Source organism: Stegostoma tigrinum, chromosome 8, assembly GCF_030684315.1.
Source record: "Stegostoma tigrinum isolate sSteTig4 chromosome 8, sSteTig4.hap1, whole genome shotgun sequence".
In the NCBI taxonomy this organism is placed as follows: domain Eukaryota; kingdom Metazoa; phylum Chordata; class Chondrichthyes; order Orectolobiformes; family Stegostomatidae; genus Stegostoma; species Stegostoma tigrinum.
This window is the reverse complement of record NC_081361.1, coordinates 52190076-52212019: the sequence shown is the minus strand read 5'-3', so window position 1 is coordinate 52212019 and position 21944 is coordinate 52190076. Positions and strand designations below refer to the sequence as shown.

Here is a 21944-nt window from a genome sequence, read left to right as displayed (position 1 = left end):
GCGGACAAGGGAGTCACAGAGAGAGTGGTCCCTTTGGAAATCAGATAAGGGTGAGGAGGGATAAAGGTCTTTGGTCGTCGGGTCAGATTGCAGATGGTGAAAGTGTCGGAGAATGATGCATTGGATCTGAGGGTGGGGGGGCTGGTACGTGAGAACAAGGGGGATGTTTTGGTTGTTATTGTGGGGACAGGGTGTGAGAGATGAGTTATGGGAAATGCGGGAGACTCAATCGAGGGCGTTCTCAACCACTGAGGGGGAGAAGTTGCAGTCCTTGAAAAACAAGGACATGAGATGTTCGGGAGTGGAATGCCTCATCCTGGGAACAGATGCGGCAGAGGCGAAGGAATTGGGAACAGGGATGGCATTTTTGCAGGAAGGTGGGTAGGAGGTGGTGTATTCTAGGTAGCTGTGGGAATCAGTAGGCTTGAAATGGATATCGGTTTCCGGGTGGTTGCCAGAGATGGAAACAGAGAGCTCCAGGAAGGAGAGACAGTATCTACAGAGCTGTGTCTGGACAGCATGAATGTGATTCCGTGTATGAGGGCTTAGTGTTCACGTACAAATGCAGGCAAGAAGGTGAATTGTGAAAGTATTATGTTAAATACTGAGTCAATGAAAGATTGTTTGAATTAAGAGGAAAAATTATTATTGTAAAATATTATTTACTTTTTGTTAACAGGCGTGTTACTGACTTCAGTTGTAAGCCCAGGTTCAGGGCAAAAACCTGCTTTCCTTTTGATTCTTGATGCCAAGGATCTCCATGAAATAGCTCGGGCAGAAGTGGAGACCAACATCCCTGTTACTTTCCATGGAATGTACAAACCATAATGATCTGGTATCCAGCATTACTGATAGTATAATCTTGCAAAAATACTGCAATATAAAACAAAGTAATATATGCAGAACAATAAGTTGTCACCATATTCTTTACTTTATCTGTCATGTTAGGACATGTAAAAGTACATATTGGCTTAATTCTGAATATGAAATTGTTTTGAAATAAATAATATATCAAAATTAGAACGCAGTCATTGGCATTAACTACCTAAAGCTGAATATTTATTGGTTATTAAATTCAAAGTTGCTTTATTTTTATGTTGTAATTAATAAAACATTTTGACACGTTTCTTTGCCCTCAAGATCTAAACTGAATGTAGTTGTGACCATCAAGCTGAGTAATGATAATAAAATGCTGTATTTCAAAAAGTATGACACAATACAATAGTTTAGAGTCATGTAACCATGGAACATGTTCCTTTCCCTCATCTATATCATTAAGTACTAGGAACTTGTAGACATTTGTTTTAAAGGTAATAAAATGTGAGGCTGGATGAACACAGCAGGCCAAGCAGCATCTCAGGAGCACAAAAGCTGACGTTTCGGGCCTAGACCCTTCATCAGAGAGGGGGATGGGGGGAGGGAACTGGAATAAATAGGGAGAGAGGGGGAGGCGGACCGAAGATGGAGAGTAAAGAAGATAGGTGGAGAGGGTGTAGGTGGGGAGGTAGGGAGGGGATAGGTCAGTCCAGGGAAGACGGACAGGTCAAGGAGGTGGGATGAGGTTAGTAGGTAGCTGGGGGTGCGGCTTGGGGTGGGAGGAAGGGATGGGTGAGAGGAAGAACCGGTTAGGGAGGCAGAGACAGGTTGGACTGGTTTTGGGATGCAGTGGGTGGGGGGGAAGAGCTGGGCTGGTTGTGTGGTGCAGTGGGGGGAGGGGATGAACTGGGCTGGTTTAGGGATGCAGTAGGGGAAGGGGAGATTTTGAAACTGGTGAAGTCCACATTGATACCATATGGCTGCAGGGTTCCCAGGCGGAATATGAGTTGCTGTTCCTGCAACCTTCGGGTGGCATCATTGTGGCAGTACTGCATCCCAAAACCAGTCCAACCTGTCTCTGCCTCCCTAACCGGTTCTTCCTCTCACCCATCCCTTCCTCCCACCCCAAGCCGCACCCCCATCTACCTACTAACCTCATCCCACCTCCTTGACCTGTCCGTCTTCCCTGGACTGACCTATCCCCTCCCTACCTCCCCACCTACACCCTCTCCACCTATCTTCTTTACTCTCCATCTTCGGTCCGCCTCCCCCTCTCTCCCTATTTATTCCAGTTCCCTCCCCCCATCCCCCTCTCTGATGAAGGGTCTAGGCCCGAAACGTCAGCTTTTGTGCTCTTGAGATGCTGCTTGGCCTGCTGTGTTCATCCAGCCTCACATTTTATTATCTTGGAATCTCCAGCATCTGCAGTTCCCATTATCTCTGATACTTTGTTTTAAAGGTCTGTTTCTCACCCCTTCTCAGTGACTAGTTTTGTTCACAAAATCCTTACCATGACTCCTTATCAGCACTTTCTTTCCTATAATTTCCATTATCATCTTCAAACATTACTCTAGCCTTGATCCCTTCTCCACTACTTTCTGAAACGCTCAGTTACCTATCCTTGTCACTGTTCAATTGATATGTAAAACAATTCTCCTCATTTTCGCTTCCCTTTCCAAACTCACATTCCCAGTGCTCAAAAAAAATGCACCTTTTAAACTCCACATTCTTTGCAAGTACTGTTTATCTGTAATATCCCTTGAACTTAGCTTCAAAAATTTCCATTTTGAATTCCAAACTTTCTGCTACATCCTTTTCTGGTCAAAATCAAATTCCCATGAATGCAGCCATGATGCACTATTCTTTTGTGCTGTGGTTCACTGCCCTGGAATGTTTAACAAAGTTGATTATATCCTCACGTGAAGCCAGGAATTGTTGAAAAAACTTTGCAGGTCTGTCAGTGTCTGTGGGGAGCAAGCAGTGTTAACATTGAGTCTAGTGACTCTTCTTCAATTTTTGATTTTGTTTCAGATCTCTAGTAGCTGCAGTTTTTTTTGTTTTATTGATCATATCCTCCTCTACATTGGGTCCTTTCTATTTTACCTCTGCATTTTCAAACCCGTCCAATAGTACGTTAAAAAAATTACATTTTTGCAATTTGGGCATTGTGAAGTGTGAAGTTTAAAAATAAAAATTCCACTGCCAGTTCCATCTTCCTCCTGGCAGCTCATTCAAACTTGGTGTGCTGTTCATATTAATGGATTCACGCTGTACCTTGTGCATCATTTATTTTGCAAACACATGCCTGCTACACACCAAGCTCCACTTTCTCTTAAAATATCATCTGTCACTTAAAATGTGTGGGGAAATAGGGTTGCAACTTTGTGTTTAAGATCCTCCTTCTCTCCTTACACGTTTGTCCCTGTCATCATTGAGCCGTAATTGATAACTTCCTCCATTATTTAATGTCCCAAGTCCTTCATTATCCATCTCCAGCTGCCTTTGCATCCGCACCATTTCCAAGCCACCCCCCCCCCCAACATTAACAATAGATATTTCAGTCGCGTTGCCTCTGACCTGTGAAAGATTTTCCTTTAATCCCTCATTTCCTCTCTTCCAAAGTTTACTTTCTCAAAATCCACATATCCAATTGTACTATCATGCAGTGTTCACTTCTTTCATAATTGAAGGAGGTTGGGAAATTAATCTACACCAAAGTATAAAATGAATACAAGGCAATGGTTGAAACATTTTTTTTCTGTGTAGTTAAGAGGATAAACTCAAACAGTGAATTCACTAAGATATATATCAGGAGGATAAATGCAAGAAAGAAACACAAGCGTGATTTTGGAAACTTAAATTTGCCAGGATAACATTTCTACTAAATACAGCTTTGATCAAGAACTCAAAGACTTGACGACATGAGAGACTTAATTGTTGCACATGAAATCTTAGGCACTTCTCATACTGATGGTATATTCCTCATATACGGTTCAGTAATTTTAAGAGATCTTCTAGCCTCTTAACATCATAATTATTTCCATAATACATCACTCTTAAAATTAAGTGAAAATGATCTACAAATAAAGTTCACAGGATTAATTGCAGATCTTGTCTCTAAGAATGAACATTTTCATAGTTAATGATGCTGGTAATAAACAGAGTGTTTGGTAAGAATGTAAACATCATTAACATCTTTTATTCATTCAATTGTGCTCTTCGTATGAAAATAAATAAAGCTAGTACCAGCCAGACCAGTAGAGGGAATTCAACTAAGAGATCATCTTTTTTGGGTGTTCCTACTTCTGATTGCTAAATCATGAATGACAATCTGGATACGTGGATTTCAACTGAGCACATCATTCAATGGAGGTGTAATACAGTCCCAGTTTGGTAGATATTTCCTAATGAAGTTCTCTGCAAGAATAGGCTCCTGGCAGTAGCTGTGTAATTGTTGCCCCCAGATTGCCCCTTCCCTAAAGGAATGGCTAAGAGAGGGCAAAAGAGAGATGATGTAACAATTGTACTTCGTTATGCTCTGATTTACTGAGTAGCCAATATGTGATGGGACTGGAATTGTAAATTAAACTACACAAGCCAAAAATTTAAAAAAAAAATCTGCATTCTAGACTTGTCAAACAAGTGTTCCATATATTGAGGGATTGTTTGTCACCTACCAAACATTGTCTGAAATGGAAGGAAGAGTAACTGAAGATATTGCAAAGGGCTTCTCCTTCAATCAAAAGCTGATCACTTGTTACACGACGAGTCGTATGATAACTGAAGAAATAACTTAATTGTAAATACTCCAGGATGACTTTTCACTCTTTGCATTTAAAAATGTAGATTAAGTTCAAATCTGTTCTTGAATACTGGGAAAGCACCTTACTCCCCTAGTGACATCAGTTCCTTTCATTTTAGAAGTTTGCAGCATCATTATAAAATCATCAAATTAATAAACAAATGAGAAATGTTTGGCAAAACCTTGAAGGCATTCAGACTGACAACTTATGGATAGGGGTTACTTCAGTGGCCTTTCATTGCTAGCTCTTGGATTTAAAACTCATAACAGGCTAGTGACTGAAGGTCACTTGAGACCACACTGTGCAGCAGAAGCTGTTCTTTTGGAGATGAGAATTACAACACATAGCTACAAAACATGCATTAGCAGAAAGCAGTTGTGTTCTGACTAAAATTATGGCGTTTGTATTAATCACTGCCATTGTCAAATGTTAAAAATTACTCCAATCCTAACAGTGAAACCTTGAATGGTTTGGGATACTAAGTATTTTGGTTGTTGCTGTAGGCCAGGAACAGCGTAGGATCAAGATGATATTTAATTTAATTAGCCACGTAAAGACATATTGACTGGTTTGGGTCTTTGAGCATGCCCTGCCATACTTGATCACTATTAATTTCTTAGCCTGTGCTGCTTCTCTTTACCACAACTGCTCATCTTCAGTGATTGAGTTGATGAATTATGCCATTCTCCGAGTTTACATTCTTAGGACAGCATGTTTTTCGGGTTGTGAATGCGGTCGAGATTTCTGTTTGATGATATTTAGACAGTGACCTATTACCTGTAATATACAGACATTTCATATTTAGATTCATGCTCACCAACACATTTTTACAAATTTTGAAGCCCTGCATTAGGTGATTCAATTAACAAACTACACTTTTCAAACTAGTGTCCCGCAATTGAAGTCCAAGCTTTGCAGTAAGATTTTATTCAATATATTACATTTTGGAAATGTGTACAGTTGTTTTTTTAAGATAGTTATAATGAAAAACATCTGGAAATGCACAACATGAGCAATGCCAGCTACCTGTTTTTCGATCGATAGGCATTCAGAAAGTAAATCCTAAACTCCATATAGAGTGAGCCACTGGTCAGCTCAGTGACTATCAAGAATCTTTGAAACAATTTATGATGGTGATAATAAATTTGGAGTTACTTCTGCTCTCTAATATTGGAATAATAAACAATTTGACCGTGGAGAAAGAGAAGGTATACAGTTGCTGGATCAGTCGATCATCAACTGTCTTTAAACTGACAACTTTCAAAATTGATACTAACAGGGCAGCTATTACACCAGTGAAGGCCAAAGAACAATTAAACAGGATCTTATGTGTATTTGGAATTCGAAGGTGAAAGAAATATGGTTGTGGAAAGATATTACAATTAATTTCTATTAAGAGGAAAGAAAAGTCAAAATCTACGAATACTTTTTGAGTATCTATTTGTTTGAACATTTTAATTTACTTTGTATTTGTGGAAAATGAATGACGTAGGACCCTCGATCAATGCTTAATAGTGTGGCACATTCTGGGCAGTACTAATTCAGACAACCAGTAAGAATCAAGTTAATGTTTGCTCCATGTGCAGATTGCTGATCGAAACCAGTGGGTTCAAAACTTTTTTGATCAAAGGAACCCTTTTCAAATGAGCCAGTAACACATGAAACTGAATTATACTATATAACACTTCATAATACAAAAATGTTGCAAAAGAAGTTTTAATAATGCTTTTTTAAAGCAACAGAAATATATCTGCGAGATTGGTGGGTGTCTGCTTCTCACTAGAGTTAGTCTATCTTCAGCACAAGTAGACACAGCAGAGAATGGAGAAAGCATTAAGGGAATACAAATGGAGCAGCTCACTGTGAAAGCACAGCATAGAACATTCATATGGACAAACTGAGCCGGAGAGTGACGGGATACAAGAGATGACAGAGTACATGGACAGTAAAGCATTGAGCAAAGGGAGAGGAGGAGGAGACAGGGAGACAGGAACTCCCAAAGGGCAGGACAACTTAACGTAAAGGAAAGAACAGTGCTTAGTCAGAGTTGGAGCCCAAAGTGGAGGAAAGGAAACCTCTGACCTCTGCTCAGTCACTTTCTCTTGATCAAGGCACTTTAGGTAGTCACCCACATCACACAGTCTTAAAGTCAACCCTGCATGTTGGACAATCTGGAAAGCCTGAAACCCAGTTTCAGAGGTGTTGGCCAAAATGGAAATATGGCAATACTGGCATAATTGGTCTCACTACTGCTGAATGAGGGAGGGCAAACAAAAAAAAACTCAATCATGGCCCCACTTCTGAGGGGACTGCCAGTAATTACATGAAGAGCAGACTTAACTTTCATACTTCTCAACTGAATAAGTAGGAAGTCAGTTAGCTGCTTTGTGATGCAGAGTAACGCCAATAACATGGGTCAAATTCCCACAGTCGCAGAGATCACCATGAGAATCCTGCCTTCTTGACCTTGCCACACACAAATCACTCCAAGTAAAAAAATGAGAAACTTTTTTTTGTAAACCTTTCACCTTAAAAATATGTCCCCTAGTCTCGAAATCCCCCACCTTCGGGAAAGGTCACCTGCCATCTGCCTTATCTGTACCCTCATGATTTTAAACCTCTTCATTTCCTACAGTCCAGTGAAAGAAATCCCAGCCTATCTAATCTCTCCTTATAAGTCAAATCCTCCATTCCTGGCAACATCCTGGTAAACCTCCTCTGAATCCTCTCCAGTTTAATAATCTCCTTCCTATAACAGGACAACCAGAAATGGACACAGTACTCCAGAAGAGGCCTCATCAACATCCTGTACAACCTCAATATGGCATTCCAATTCTTTTACTCAAAAGTCTGCGCAATGAAGGCAAGTGTGCTAAATGCCTTCTTGACCGTCTCTGTCTACGTGTGACACAAACTTCAAAGAATTATGTACCTGAACCCCTAGGTTTCTCTGTTCTATAAAACTACTAAATGACTAACTTGGAAGCTGCTAGTTCCCATGGAATCAAACCCAATCTTTCAGTCAATGCCTTCAGAATACAGTAAGAGAGGGAGAAACAAAGTCAGTACATGTTCTAAAGCGTTTCATTGATTTCTTTCCAAAAAGAATGCAAACTAAGAATTTTACCCAGTACACATCTTTCTGTTCTACGTGTCAGGTTTTCTTCATTTTAATACTGAGTTTAGAAAAATTGTTGCTAAATAAAAGCATCTCAGCAGACACTATGCTAATAAGCCTTGTAAGAACAGATTTTGAGATATCTTGTTAATAATTTATCGTTTTGACTCTGGAAATTGCTACATGCAAGGGTTATACACTCCCAGTTTTCTTTTACTTTTACAAATTGAAAGAAGTCACAGGTAATAAATGAATAAGATATGCAGACAATTCTTGCACTCTGGGATGAGGGGGAGCTATTATGAACTAAAAACATAACTGGCAAATGCAGCACAAATCATAGTTAATTGAAATGTGAGTTTACCATCCGAGTGTCTTTAGGTAGTATTATACCATCATCCCAAACTCTGGAAGAAGAGTGAAAAGCAGAACTCTCATTCTCCAGCCTAAAGAGAAAAATGTCTTTAGTGTGAAACTGCACAAGCACTTAAATCTATCTTTCTACATGGCATTGAACCCAATGAAAGTGCATAGATTTTTCACATCTATTGATTTCTAAAATATATAAATACAGTAAAAGATTATACCTCACTTTTTTTATCAATTTATAGTTAACAAATGTTCTGTGTAGTTCAGATGAAAAGATTACTTGCATAAAATTAAGACTTGTTGATCAAATTAAAAATTGTAAGACCAGATTGCTTACATGTTATTGTGGGATTTGAGATATTGTTTTTGATGACAAAAGGTGCTGAAAAATTTAATTAATCAATAAATGTAAAGGTTCCACCAACATTGTGTAAATTCTGAGTCACTTTCTTAATTTAATACATTAATTAAGAGTGTATCAACAGCTAAACTGGTCAATTAACTCCTGATTTTAGCTTTAGGTTAAAAGTGTAGGTTCCCTTGATGACTTAGTAAGTTACCCAGCGAACAGCCGTAATAGTGATTTACGCCCAACTTGTATGGTACTAACTAATTGCCAAAGAAGGCTTTAAGAGCACAGCAATTCAAAAAAAGAACAAGATCTAGGAGGTCATTCAGCCCATCAACTAACTGCTATCCCTTTTAAGCACGTTTCCATTTCCTTCATCATATTACTGCAATAATTTTTTCCCTCATTAATGCATTGAATTTGCTTTCAAAAGCAGCAGATTCCAAACCCCAAATTCTCATTGCATAAGAAGTTCTTCATGTTGCCCCTGCTTTCTTTATCAATCATCTTAAATCTGTGCTATCTGGTTATTGTCAACAATTAGAAACATCCTCTAATTACTTTATCTATATTAGTCATGATTTTAAACAATTCCATAAAACATCCTCTTCGTATTCTTTGGTGAAAGGAGAACAACCTTATTCATTTGACCTAAAATGTACCAACTTACAATTATCTGCAGTGAATATTACCTGCTAGATATGCACTCATTGCACCAACCTGCCCATGTCATCTTGAATTCGGTTACAATCTTCTTCACAGTTTACTTCACGTACTTATTGTGCCATGTAATCCCAAGGCCAATGTATAATATATATCAAAAACAGCAGTGGTCCCAGTACTGATAATACCATATAATAGTTCATAATATCTAATCCCAATTACCACAGGTCAGATGTGCTGGGTGGGCATACATCTGAAAACAGGCTTAAAATTAACGATAAAAGTGCTGAAATTACTAGTCAACAGTTATTTTCTAAACTGAACCAACAGGAATAAGAACATGAATAGCTGTTTGGCCCAAGCCTGTTCCGCCATTTAACAGGATTATGGCTGATCTGACAATACTAACGTTTCTTTCATGATCTTCAGTTGTCTCTCATCTTGGATTTCTCCATCAGATTTCTGGATCTCTGGGTTGTAACTTGGGGCAACTAGTCCAATCCTAGCATTGGGCCATAGAAAAAGGAAGTTCGGATCAAATGATCTTCCGCACTGAAACAAAGTAAATTTCACTTAAATATTATCCACACGGATCCAAGTGAACATAATGTGCAATAATTAGCTGGTGGCCACCTGTATGATTTTCTGAATTATAACTTTCCATTTATTAACTTTCAGTTATATGGCCACAAATAGAACAGAAGGAATTTATTATCAAATGGAACCCCAGGGCAAATATAATAATACTTGTTAAATTTTTAGCCATTAAAAAGTGACCTGAAGATTTTACAGGCATTTATCCCAAATGAATTGTTTCAGCAGACTCCAGAGAATTGGCACAAATGACCATTTACACCATTTCTCTTGGTTTGCTACTGAGGTTACAGTGGGATATAGGAAGAATGGAAATTTTTCTGGAAATATATTTAACAATGAGAATTGGACAAGACATCAATAAGCTCTTTTAAATTACCCTATGCCTAAGGCTGCTGCAGTGCTGTTCATACTATAATATTAATATTGCTACTTCTATCTCACCTTCCAGAATGAATGGCACCAACTAAGGTAAACACGCATTTAATTGAGTTCGGGCAACACTACTCTGATTTGCATCGACTCCTTTCTCCTCACTCAATTTATTGTTGCTAACGCAATGAATTGTTCAATAGTTAAGTGATGCCCACAGAACGAGGGAGGAACAGCACTGGTTATGGAGAAAACAAGGAAAAAGCGTATCTAAAAATATCACAAATGAAAATTATGATTGCACACTGTGGTACAGGCCCAGCATCACCAGTACCACAAGCAGAAAGTCAGTACAAGCAAGAATACACATCTAGCTCTATTTTCGATCTAGCTTTGTATTAGGCTCAGTAAAGCAAAGTTGAGTGGCAGTCGTATACTGTGAGTATCTTTTTTCTTCTTTGGAGCTTTACTGCAATCCTCTTGACTGTCTGTGTGCAAAACTGACAGTCCCATCGCCATATCATCAGCAGGATCCTGCTAAAGCTTTTCTGGCACACCAGATGGACGTACATGTAATAGTGCAGGTTAGATGGGCTTCAGATTGGTATGGCGGGTCGGCACAACATCGAGGGCCGAAGGGCCTGTACTGTGCTGTAATGTTCTATGTTCAGATGATTTCTGATCCAGGAAACTACATCTGTTATAGTCAAGTAATAGCAGCAGACAGAAATCTCAACTCACTGTCACTTTTAACCCAGTTCTTGCCTTGATAAGAAATGAACCAGCAAAACAAAGAGGAATTACAGAGAAGCCCAAACATTTTGTCTGACATTTATGAGTACACTTTCCAGCAGTAGACACCTAATAGAGATCAAGATCAAGAGCTTTGACTTGTCTTTATCCTCTTAACTCTGGAATATTGAAGATAAATAAATTATTCCTGCCATCCCCAAACAGGAGCTAACAGAGTGCACATCAGGGACTAAATCTCTGATCATCTCAATACAGAATTAATTGAATAAGTTCAATAATATGATGTTGTGCCAGTGCTTTTTCCACAAGATAAAACTCCCCAACACATTACTTTTACACTAGAATTATTTCTAATAGTATAATAGCCATACAACGACATTTCTAGAATGTACCATAGGAAAACTTTCACTGCCATAGCAGCCTCCAATTATAACAGTTATCTTGGGAACAGTGGCGCACGCCACAGCTGATATCATGGTGCCCTGGGCCTTAAGTTGGTTGGTGACATCTTCAGCCTACAAAGAAAACCACAAAGAGGTTTGGTGAATTATATAATGCACATGAATCAACAGAAGACTTAAAATGGGAAACAGTATTTTCAATGTTCGCTATTCTTTATTGTGAATTTCTGAATGAACACCAAGAACATATATATTTTCTTTCCCATTAAAAGGACTAAATTCTTCATGTTTTTTTTAAACCACCATTAGATAATCTCTCAATGCAAAGGAAAGTAAGCCTTGAAAATTCAAGCAAACAGAAGTACCTTCTGTGCTGTCTTCATCAAGTAAATTCTTGAAACCTGGCCATTCATTCCTTCTATTAAATGTTAACACTGATAAACAATTAGCCCAGGTTTTAAATGGACCATGAGCTCAGATTCAGAAACTACTGGTCTTAAAGCTGTTCAAAAGGACCTCAAAAAATAACAACCTTTCGCCTTTCACAGATCTCACCCAAAAGCATGTTTAGGTATTTTCTAATCAACCCGTTCAGAGTTGTTACTACACATTTCTGGAGCAGGTGTGATTTGAACATACAACTCTTGGCCTACAGGGAGGGACACTACCACGATACCACAGGAGCCCCAACCCGAGTGTTATTACCTGTGATGCAAAGGCAAACAAATCTACTACCCCAAACACATTTTCAGGACATTAATCACGTAAAATGTTTGAACTTACAGGGTGACTGATGCTTTCAACTGCACCGTATTTTCTGAATGCCCTGATAGGCAGATCCCCATTATGCCCAACGGCAGTAATCAAACCAGGCAATCCCAATCCTTCTCATATGCTTATATAATGAGCTGACAGAATTCACAGAAATGTTTATTCAATGCAATTTTCAGAAACAGGTCTAAACCCTTATGAGCTAAGGAGGGGAGTAGAATTAGCCAGTACTTCCATGCCTAATTGACATAAAGGAGCAATTTTAATCCCAGTCACTTGCAGAAACAGAGGAAAAGCAGCTAAAATTGATCTGACAGTTTATCAACTAACGTTCCAGCCAAATCTTGCCACTTTGGGGTTTTAATCTGCTCTTTAGAGCAAGTATGAAAAGCACCTGTTCGATCAGTTGGGGTCCTTCTTTTAACTAGAATATAAAATACTAATGTCTTTATGCTCTGACTAATTTTAACTGATAGTTAGTAAGAACTGCAGATGCTGGAGTCAGAGATAACACAGTGTGGGGCTGGAGGAATACAGCAGGGCAGGCACCATCAGAGGAGCAGGAAAGTTGACATTTCGGGTCAGGGCCCTTCTTCAGAAATGGGGGAGGGGGAAGGGAGCTCAGGAATAAATAGAGGCGGGGTGAGGGAGGTAGGGGGCATGTGATAGGGGAGTGCAGGTAGGAAATGGTGGGGACTGATCAGTGAGGTGGGGTAAGATTGGTGGGAGAGAAGTAGTACAGGTTGTGTCATGTCCCGGGGGGGACGGATGATAGGGAGGGTCAGTTATGGGAGGCAGCTGGCGGCGGGGGGATGCAGAGAGATTTTGAAACTAGTGAAATCCATGTTTAGGCCATTGGATTGTAGGGTCCCAAGGCAGAATAGGAGATGCTGCACCTCCAGTTTGCAGGTGGAGTCATTGTGAGACCCAGGATGGATCTGTCACCAAGGTGGTGGGAGGGGGAATTAAAATGGTTCGTGACTGAGGCATCGTTGTTTGTCACGAACAGAGCACAAATGGTCAAGAAAACGATCTTCAAGTCTCTGCTTGGTCTCTCTGATGTAGAGGAGGCCATATGAGGAGCAGTAGACGCAGTTGTCCAAGTTGATGGATGTACAGGTGAACCCCTGTCTAATTTCGAAGGTTTGTTTGGTGCCTTGAATGGAGGTGAAGGAAGAGGTGAGGGGGGCAGGTGTAGCACTCCCTGTAATTGCAGGGAAAGGTGCCGGGCTTAGTGGGGAGTATGGAACGGACTCTTACCATCACTCTCTAAACTGTCCTGCTGGGAATAAATTATCCATAGTGGATGAACAGAAATTTCCCCTAATTAAATATTAGAAAAACTGAGGCCATCCTTTCTCTTCAAACACCATTCCGACTGCCAACAGTCTGAGATTAAGTCAGTCCATTTGCAACAATGGTGTCACATGATCTGAGATTAGTTTCCAATATCACATTTGTGCCAAACCATTTATTTTCATCTTTGTGGCTGAATCATCTGGTGAATCATCTCATTTATGCCATTGTTACCTCCAGACTCAACTAACCTAATGTCCTCATGGCTGGTTTTTACAGTCAAAGCTCCACAAACCCAAAATAATTTAAAACTCTGATGCTCTAGTCTGAATTCTCAGCAAACCCCCACCCCCTCCGTACCCCTACAGGAATCAGGGGGTGTGTGTGTGTGTGTGTGTGTGTGTGTGCGCGTGCGCGCGCGTGTGTGCGTCCACACGTGCGTTTGCATACCTACGCACGTGTGCATGTACGTGTGAGAATGTATGCATGTGGTGGGGCCACCTGTAGTGCAACATGAACCCAAGGTCCAGGCTGAGGTCATCCCTCATGGGTACCAAACCTGGCTATCAGCCTCTGCTCGATCACTCCAAAGTCTGTATTCCAAAGTCTGCCCTTGGAAGACATTTACCCGAAGATCCGAGGCAGAATCCTTGGCCGCTGAAGTGTTCCCCCACTGGGAAGGGGCATCCCTGTCTGGTGATTATTGCGCAGTGTCGTAGCATCTGCACGGTCTCACCAATATACCATGCCTTGGGGCATTCTTGCCTGCAGCATATGAGATAGACAACGTTGGCTGAGTCACATCAGCATCTGCTGTGTACATGGTGGGTGGTGTTCCCACATGTGATGGTGGTATCCGTGTTGATGATTTGACACGGCTGGCAGAGTTTACCATGGCAGGGTTGCAGAGTGTTGTACTCGATGTTGTCCTGAAGGCTAGGTAGTCTGCTGCAAACAATGGTCTGTTTAAGGTTTGGCAGTTGTTCGCAGATAAGGAGCGGAGGCGTGGGGAAGATCTTGGTGAGGTGCTCATCGTCATCGATAATGAGTTGAAGGCTACAAAGAACATGGCATAGATTCTCCACTCCCTGGAAGTATTGAACAATGAAGGACACTTATTGGGCCTATCCCATGTCTGTCTTCTGAGGAGGTCAATATGGTTTTTCGCTGTGGCCCTTTGAAACTGGTGATCGATCAGTTGAGCATCAGATCCTGTTCCTATGAGGGCATCGTTCAACACATTTCAGTGTCCGTCTCATTCCTCCTCATCCAAGAAGATCCTCTGCATGCATAGGGCTTGTCTGTAGGGGATAGCTGTTTCAATATGTTTAGGGTGGAAGCTACAGAAGTGCAGTATCAAGAGGTTATCCGTAGGCTTGCGATAGTGATATACTGAGGTATCCTGATGTTTCTGGTTCAACTAGTCTGTGGGTGCTGAGCTTCTTTAAGAAATCTGAAGTGTTGTGACAGAAGCTGGGTGTTCCCTGTACAATGGGATTTAAGATGTCCTCAACAGAGCCAGTGAAGTTCTCACACAGGCTCCCATTGTCTGATACGGTGGGACATTCAGATATGTTGGCTTTGTGTGTCTTTGGAAGGCAGTAGAAGTCCCCTATGCAGGAAGTACATGGGATGAGAGTGTGTAGGGTACTGTGAAGGACTGGATCAAAAGTCTTCACCAGTCTGTTCAGTTGACTATTGTGTTCTTTGGCCAGATCAGCAGGTAGCTGTCTCTGGTATTCCTGGTTGTTCAGCTGTTGGTACACTTCATTGCAGTGGTCCTTTCTATTCTGTATGACAAAGGTTCCCCCTTTATTTGCTGGTCTTATGACTGGTTTACTGGGACACTTAGGCCTCATTGTACATTCCTTTTGGTGTTGCGTTGTGCCTGGGTGACATTTTGCAGTACTTTGAGAGTGTGGCTGATAAATCTGGAATTCATGCATTCTTGGATGGCTTGAACATACCTGTCAAGCCCCAGGTAACAGCCCTCCAGAGGAATATTGTTATATTACTTTGTAATTTTAATCTGCATGTAGATTGAGCTAACCAAATTAGTGACAATGGCATAGAGTATTTCTGGAGTGTATACAGGATGGTTTTCTGGACCAATACATCAAAGAACCAACTGAAGAACACACCATCCTAGGCTGGGTATTGTATAATGAAAAAGGAATATTTGGTAATTCATTGCGCAAGGCTCCTTGAGCCCATTGTGAAGATAAGCAACCATAATTTGATCGAATTCATCATCAAGATGGACGATGATAGAATTGATTCTGAGACTAGGGTCCTGAATTGAAATACAGGAAACGGTGTTTCAAGGTGCATGACAGTTTGAGGCGAGAGGTGGTAATGATAGACTGGGTGACTCGAAAGGGATGGCAGTGGAAGACAATGGCAATCATTCAAACAGTGTATGGGTGAACTGTAACAATTATTCATTCCTGTCTCGTGTGAAAGTAAAATGGGAAACATGTCAAACCAAGGCTCACAAGGGAAATAAGAGATATCATATTCAAGGAATAAGCATATAAATTGGTCACAAAATACATTACACCTGAATAATAGAAAGAGTTTAGAATTCAGCAAAGGAGGACAAAGAGATAGATTAATTAAGAGAGTATAGAAAATGGGAGTAGACTTGCAAAAAGCAGAAAAACTGATGGTACAAGTTTCTATAGATATGGGAAGGGAAAAAGATTGGAAAAGACAAATGTAAGTACCTTGCTGTCAGACACAGCGGAATTTATACTGGGGAACAAAGAAATGCTTGACTAAATAAATACATACTTTGGTTTGGTATTCACAGGAGGACACAAATAACATACCAGAAATGATGGGGAGCCACAGGGATGAAGGATCCAAAGGAAGTCAATATTAGGTATGGAAATAGTTTTGAGGAAATTGATGGGAATGTTAATCTACATCCCAGAGTACTTAAGGAAGTGTCATTAGTAATAGTGGATGCATTGGTGGTCATCTTCCAAGATCCTATTGAGTCTGGAACAGCTCCTACAGATTACAGGATATTTAACTCCTCTATTTGAGAAGAAAGGCAGACAGAAAATCAGGATTAAAGACCAGACAGCCTGACATCAGTAGTGGGGAAAAGGATCATAAAAATTATAAAAGATTTAAGAGTAGAGCGCTTGAAAACAGTGGCAGGAGGGACAGAGTCTGAAAAGATTTATGAAAGGGAAATCATGCTTGACAAGTCTACTGGAATTCTTTGAGGATGTAACTTGTAGAATTGATAAGGGAGAGCTAGTGGATGTGGTATGTTTGGACTTTCAGAAGACATGCAACAAAGTCCCACATAAAATATCAATGTGTCAAATTAAAGCACATTGTATGATTGGGGGTTGGGGGAAGATATAAAGTATTGACATGGATGGAAAATTGGTTGGCAGACTGAAAACAAAGAGTAGGAATAAATGGGTCTTTTTTCCAAATGGCATGCACTAACTAGCAAGGTACAGTCAGGAACAGTGCTAGGACACCAGCTACTCTCATTATATATTACTGATTTGGATGAAGCAAGTAAATCTAATATTTCCAAAATTTGCAGATGACACAAAGCCGGTTGAGAGGGTGCATTATGAGAAGGATGCAGAGATGTTTCCATGCGATTTGGACAAGTTTAGTGAGTGAGAAACTATATGGCAGATGCAGTATAATGTGAATAATGGAGAGTTATCCACTTTGGGAGCAAAAACAGAGAGGTAGATTATTATCTGAAGGCTGTAAATTGAGAAAAAGGAATGTACAATGAGGCCTAAGTGTCCCAGTAAATCAGTCACTGATGGTAAGCAGGAAGGTGCAGCAGGTAGTCAAGGTGGTAAATGGAATGTTGGCCTGCATAACCAAAGAATTTGGGGGCAGGAGCAGGGATGTCTTGCAATTATACAGAGCCTTGATGAGACCACACCTGGAACACTGTATGCAGCTATGTTCTCTTTATCTGAGAAAGGATGATCTTGCTACAGAGGGACTTGCAACAAAGATTTACAGATTGAATCCTAGGATGGCAGGACCGATGTATGAGAGGTTGAATTGGTTAGGATTATACTTGAAGAAGTTCAGAAGAATGATGCAAGTGATTTAGTATAAACCTATAAAATTCTAACAGGAGACATGTGGATGCAAGAAGAATGTACATGATAACGGGGGATGTCCAGAACCAGGAGTTGTGGGATACAGGGTAAATCATTTGGGACTTATCTTCACCCAGAAAGTGGCGAGCCTGTGGAATTCACTGCCACAGAAAGGAGTTGAGACCAAACATTGTATGATTTCAAGAATTTGAAAATAGCACTGGGCTTAAAAGATCAAAGGATATCGAGCACAAGTAGGAAAAGGCTGTTGAGATGGATAAAAACCAAAAAAAACCTGCAGATGCTGGAAATCAGAAACAAAAACAGAAGTTGCTGGAAATGCTCAGCAAATCTGGCAGCATGTGTGGAGAGAAGTCAGGGTTAACATTCTGGGTCCGGTGACCTTTCCTCAGGACTTCACAAGTTTCAAGGAAGGGTCACCAAACCCAAAACATTAACTGTGATTTCTCTCCTCAGATGCTACCAGACCTGCTGAGCTTTTCCAGCAACTTTTTCTTTTGCTATTCAGATGGATTATTAGCTATGATTATAATAAATGGAACAGCAGGCTCAAAGGACCAAATGTCCGACTCCTGCTCCTACTTTCTACATTTCCATATTTCCAAGGCAATTTAATAAGTGACTCAAAGGGTAACTTGCAGGTGTATCTGCTGCATTTGTCCTTCAAGGTGGTAGTGGTTGTGTGTTTAGAATATGCTTTCTCAAGAGCTTTGGTGAATTTCTGTTGTGTTTCTTATAGATGGCACATACTTTTGTAACTGTATGCGAGTGGTGGAAGGAGAGAATGTTTGAGGATGTCAAGCCAATCAAGCAGGATCTCAGTCCTGGGTGGTGTCATGTTTTTAGTGTTGTTGGAGCTGTATGCATCAGGCAAATGGGGAGTATTCCAACATACACCTGACTTGTGCTTTGTGGATGGAGGACAAGCTTTTGGGAGTCAGGAGGAGAGTCACCTGATGCAAGATGCCCGGCCTCTGACCTCCTCTTGTAGCCACAGTATTTATATGGCTAGCCCAGTTCAACATCTGGGCAACAGTACCCTAGGATGTTAATAGTGGGGTCTCAGTGATGGTAATGCCATTGAATGTCAAGGGATGATTGCTGCATTCTCTCTCATTGGGAATAGCCATTGCTGGCACTTCTACAGCATGACTGATTTTTGTCAACTCAAACCTGGATATTGTTTAGGTGTTAGTAATAATGGGAACTGCAGATGCTGGAGAATCCAAGATAATAAAATGTGAGGCTGGATGAACACAGCAGGCCCAGCAACATCTCAGGAGCACAAAAGCTGACGTTTCGGGCCTAGACCCTTCATCAGAGAGGGGGATGGGGTGAGGGAACTGGAATAAATAGGGAGAGAGGGGAAGGCGGACTGAAGATGGAGAGAAAAGAAAATAGGTGGAGAGCAGAGTATAGGTGGGGAGGTAGGGAGGGGATAGGTCAGTCCAGGGAAGACGGACAGGTCAAGGAGGTGGGATGAGGTTAGTAGGTAGGAGATGGAGGTGCGGCTTGGGGTGGGAGGAAGAGATGGGTGAGAGGAAGAACAGGTTAGGGAGGCAGAGACAGGTTGGACTGGTTTTGGGATGCAGTGGGTGGAGGGGAAGAGATGGGCTGGTTGAGTGGTGCAGTGGGGGGAGGGGACGAACTGGGCTGGTTTTGGGATGCGGTGGGGGAAGGGGAGATTTTGAAGCTGGTGAAGTCCACATTGATACCATTGGGCTGCAGGGTTCCCAAGCGGAATATGAGTTGCTGTTCCTGCAACCTTCGGGTGGCTTCATTGTGGCACTGCAGGAGGCCCATGATGGACATGTAATCTAAAGAATGGGAGGGGGAGTGGAAATGGTTTGTGACTGGGAGGTGCAGTTGTTTATTGCGAACTGAGCGGAGGTGTTCTGCAAAGCGGTCCCCAAGCCTCCGCTTGGTTTCCCCAATGTAGATGCGGGTGCAGGGGAAGGTGACTCCCTTGTTCGCTCCACACTGCCCTCCAACCCCACCACACCCGGCACCTTCCCCTGCAACCGCAGGAAATGCTACACTTGTCCCCACACCTCCTCCCTCACCCCTATCCCAGGCTCCAAGATGACTTTCCACATTAAGCAGAGGTTCACCTGCACATCTGCCAATGTGGTGTACTGCATCCACTGTATCCGGTGTGGCTTCCTCTACATTGGGGAAACCAAGCGGAGGCTTGGGGACCGCTTTGCAGAACACCTCCACTCGGTTCGCAATAAACAACTGCACCTCCCAGTCACAAACCATTTCCACTCCCCCTCCCATTCTTTAGATTACATGTCCATCATGGGCCTCCTGCAGTGCCACAATGAAGCCACCCGAAGGTTGCAGGAACAGCAACTCATATTCTGCTTGGGAACCCTGCAGCCCAATGGTATCAATGTGGACTTCACCAGCTTCAAAATCTCCCCTTCCCCCACCGCATCCCAAAACCAGCCCAGTTCGTCCCCTCCCCCCACTGCACCACTCAACCAGCCCAGCTCTTCCCCTCCACCCACTGCATCCCAAAACCAGTCCAACCTGTCCCTGCCTCCCTAACCTGTTCTTCCTCTCACCCATCCCTTCCTCCCACCCCAAGCCGCACCTCCATCTCCTACCTACTAACCTCAACCCACCTCCTTGACCTGTCCGTCTTCCCTGGACTGACCTATCCCCTCCCTAACTCCCCACCTATACTCTCCTCTCCACCTATCTTCTTTTCTCTCCATCTTCAGTCCGCCTTCCCCTCTCTCCCTATTTATTCCAGAACCCTCACCCCATCCCCCTCTCTGATGAAGGGTCTAGGCCCGAAACGTCAGCTTTTGTGCTCCTGAGATGCTGCTGGGCTTGCTGTGTTCATCCAGCCTCACATTTTATTATATTGTTTAGGTGTTATTGCATTTGAACATGGACCGCCTCAGCACCTGAGCGGTTGCTATTATGCTGAACATTGTGCACTCACTGGTGAATGTCCCCGCATCTGACCTTATGATCGAAAGTCATTGATGAAGCAACTGAAGAAAGTTGGGCCTAGGACACTAACCTGAGGGACACCTGAAGAGATTTCCTGCAGCTAAGGTAACTGACTTCCAACAACCATAGCCGTCTTCCTCTGTACTAGGTATAACTCTAAGCAGTGCACAGGCTTCCTCCTGATACCCGTTGACTCTAAATTGATGCCATACATGGTCAAATGCAGGCTTGATGTCAAAGGAAGTTACTTTCACTCCTCCTCTTCATTTCAGCTCTTTCATCCAAGTTTCGACCAAACTATGAGGTCAGGATCTGAGTAGCCCTGGCAGAACACACCTGAACATTTATGAGTGGTTTTTGCTAAGCAAGTGCTGCTGGTTAGTGCTGTTCATTACCTCATTAGTCATTTTACTGTTGGAGTGACAGTACATGGATGGACAGTAATCAGCCAATTACCACTACTTGGCCTTGGCATTAGAATGCTGATAGGAAGCCCGGGGCAAACCCCAGCTCATATTTCCCAATTCCACTTCAGTTATATCATAGCAGGCTTATGTTGTTTGGCATAAAATGACAGCTGAAACGTGGAGGTTTCAAACCCTTGGAAGTGTGTGAGAATTGGCTAATTGTAAAGATCAGACTCTTACAACAGTGTCTTGCTACATTCAGTATCATTGAGCACATATCACAACGTGGCAATTAGTGGGCACATGATCACATGTCTGAATTAGAATATTTGAAGAATGGTCACTTTCAGATAACCGAGAATTGAAGGCAGATAGCACTGTTCAATCATTTGAATAATAGTAAGTGCAACAGTCCCCAAGAAGGGTTCATGTACCGGCGATACATTTCAAAAACTAACTCTTCCCACTTTGCAAGACGTTTATCCAAGTTTCTGACCTTACAATGTACTTGATTCTTGGTGAGAATTCCAATTTTGTGTTTGAGAGAGTGACTTGCAGGCTCTGACTCTTGACCCATTTCTATTGCCATCCCTGTGGCATCAATGACGTTTTATCCTCCCTCCTCGCTATTTTAGATGAGCCACTCTATGTTAAAATTCAGGTAGTCTTTTATCCTCTGAGCCAAATACCATCGAGGTTCCCAAACCCTTACTAGTACTGCATCCTGCCCACAAGGAGGCCTGAGTAACCATCACTTGCCTTAATGCTGTTTCGTCCAAAAATAGATCCCAGTCTACAATCTGAAATTGCCTCCGAAACTGATACAGCTCTTTCAGAAACCCAAGTTAATCCCCAGATTTGAGCTGACCACAACCTTGGCAAACCCAAGGATTGATCTCTTGAAAAGCTCCTGGATTATTGCACCTTCCCCACCCACCCCAAATCTGTGCTCCATCCCTGGACTGACTTGGCAGGACAGCCCTGACTGACCACAGTCTGTCTCTCAGATGGATATTGCAACAGCTCCCAATAGACCAACAAATAAAGCTGTTGGGTATAGCATTAAAAAACTGCTTCTACCAGATCTCCAAGGATTGACCATGGCCCAATCCTTAACTGCAACAGCAAGGAATCCCCAGACTTGTAT

The 21944-nt window shown here is 41.9% G+C and overlaps 2 protein-coding genes across 4 annotated transcripts in view; one reads left to right on the top strand and one right to left on the bottom strand.

The window, feature by feature from the left end:
- The window catches only part of rpe65c (retinoid isomerohydrolase RPE65 c), a 38075-nt gene extending 36869 nt beyond the window's left edge, over positions 1–1206 (top strand). For all 3 annotated transcript variants that reach the window (XM_059647881.1, XM_059647880.1, XM_059647882.1), the window contains one exon: positions 680–1206. In XM_059647881.1, coding sequence (XP_059503864.1) covers positions 680–828 — 149 coding nt within the window. In that variant the 3' untranslated portion in view covers positions 829–1206. The remainder of the gene's footprint in view (positions 1–679) is intronic.
- Positions 1207–2196: 990 nt separating this feature from the next.
- si:ch211-198n5.11 (methylcrotonoyl-coenzyme A carboxylase 2) overlaps positions 2197–21944 on the bottom strand; it is a 95153-nt gene continuing 75405 nt past the window's right edge. Inside the window, exons 10-13 of the mRNA XM_048539159.2 lie at positions 11230–11352; positions 9528–9670; positions 8102–8183; positions 2197–5396 (exon numbers count right to left, since the gene is read on the bottom strand). Of these exons, the coding sequence (XP_048395116.1) occupies positions 5313–5396; positions 8102–8183; positions 9528–9670; positions 11230–11352 (432 nt within the window). The 3' untranslated portion in view covers positions 2197–5312. The remainder of the gene's footprint in view (positions 5397–8101; positions 8184–9527; positions 9671–11229; positions 11353–21944) is intronic.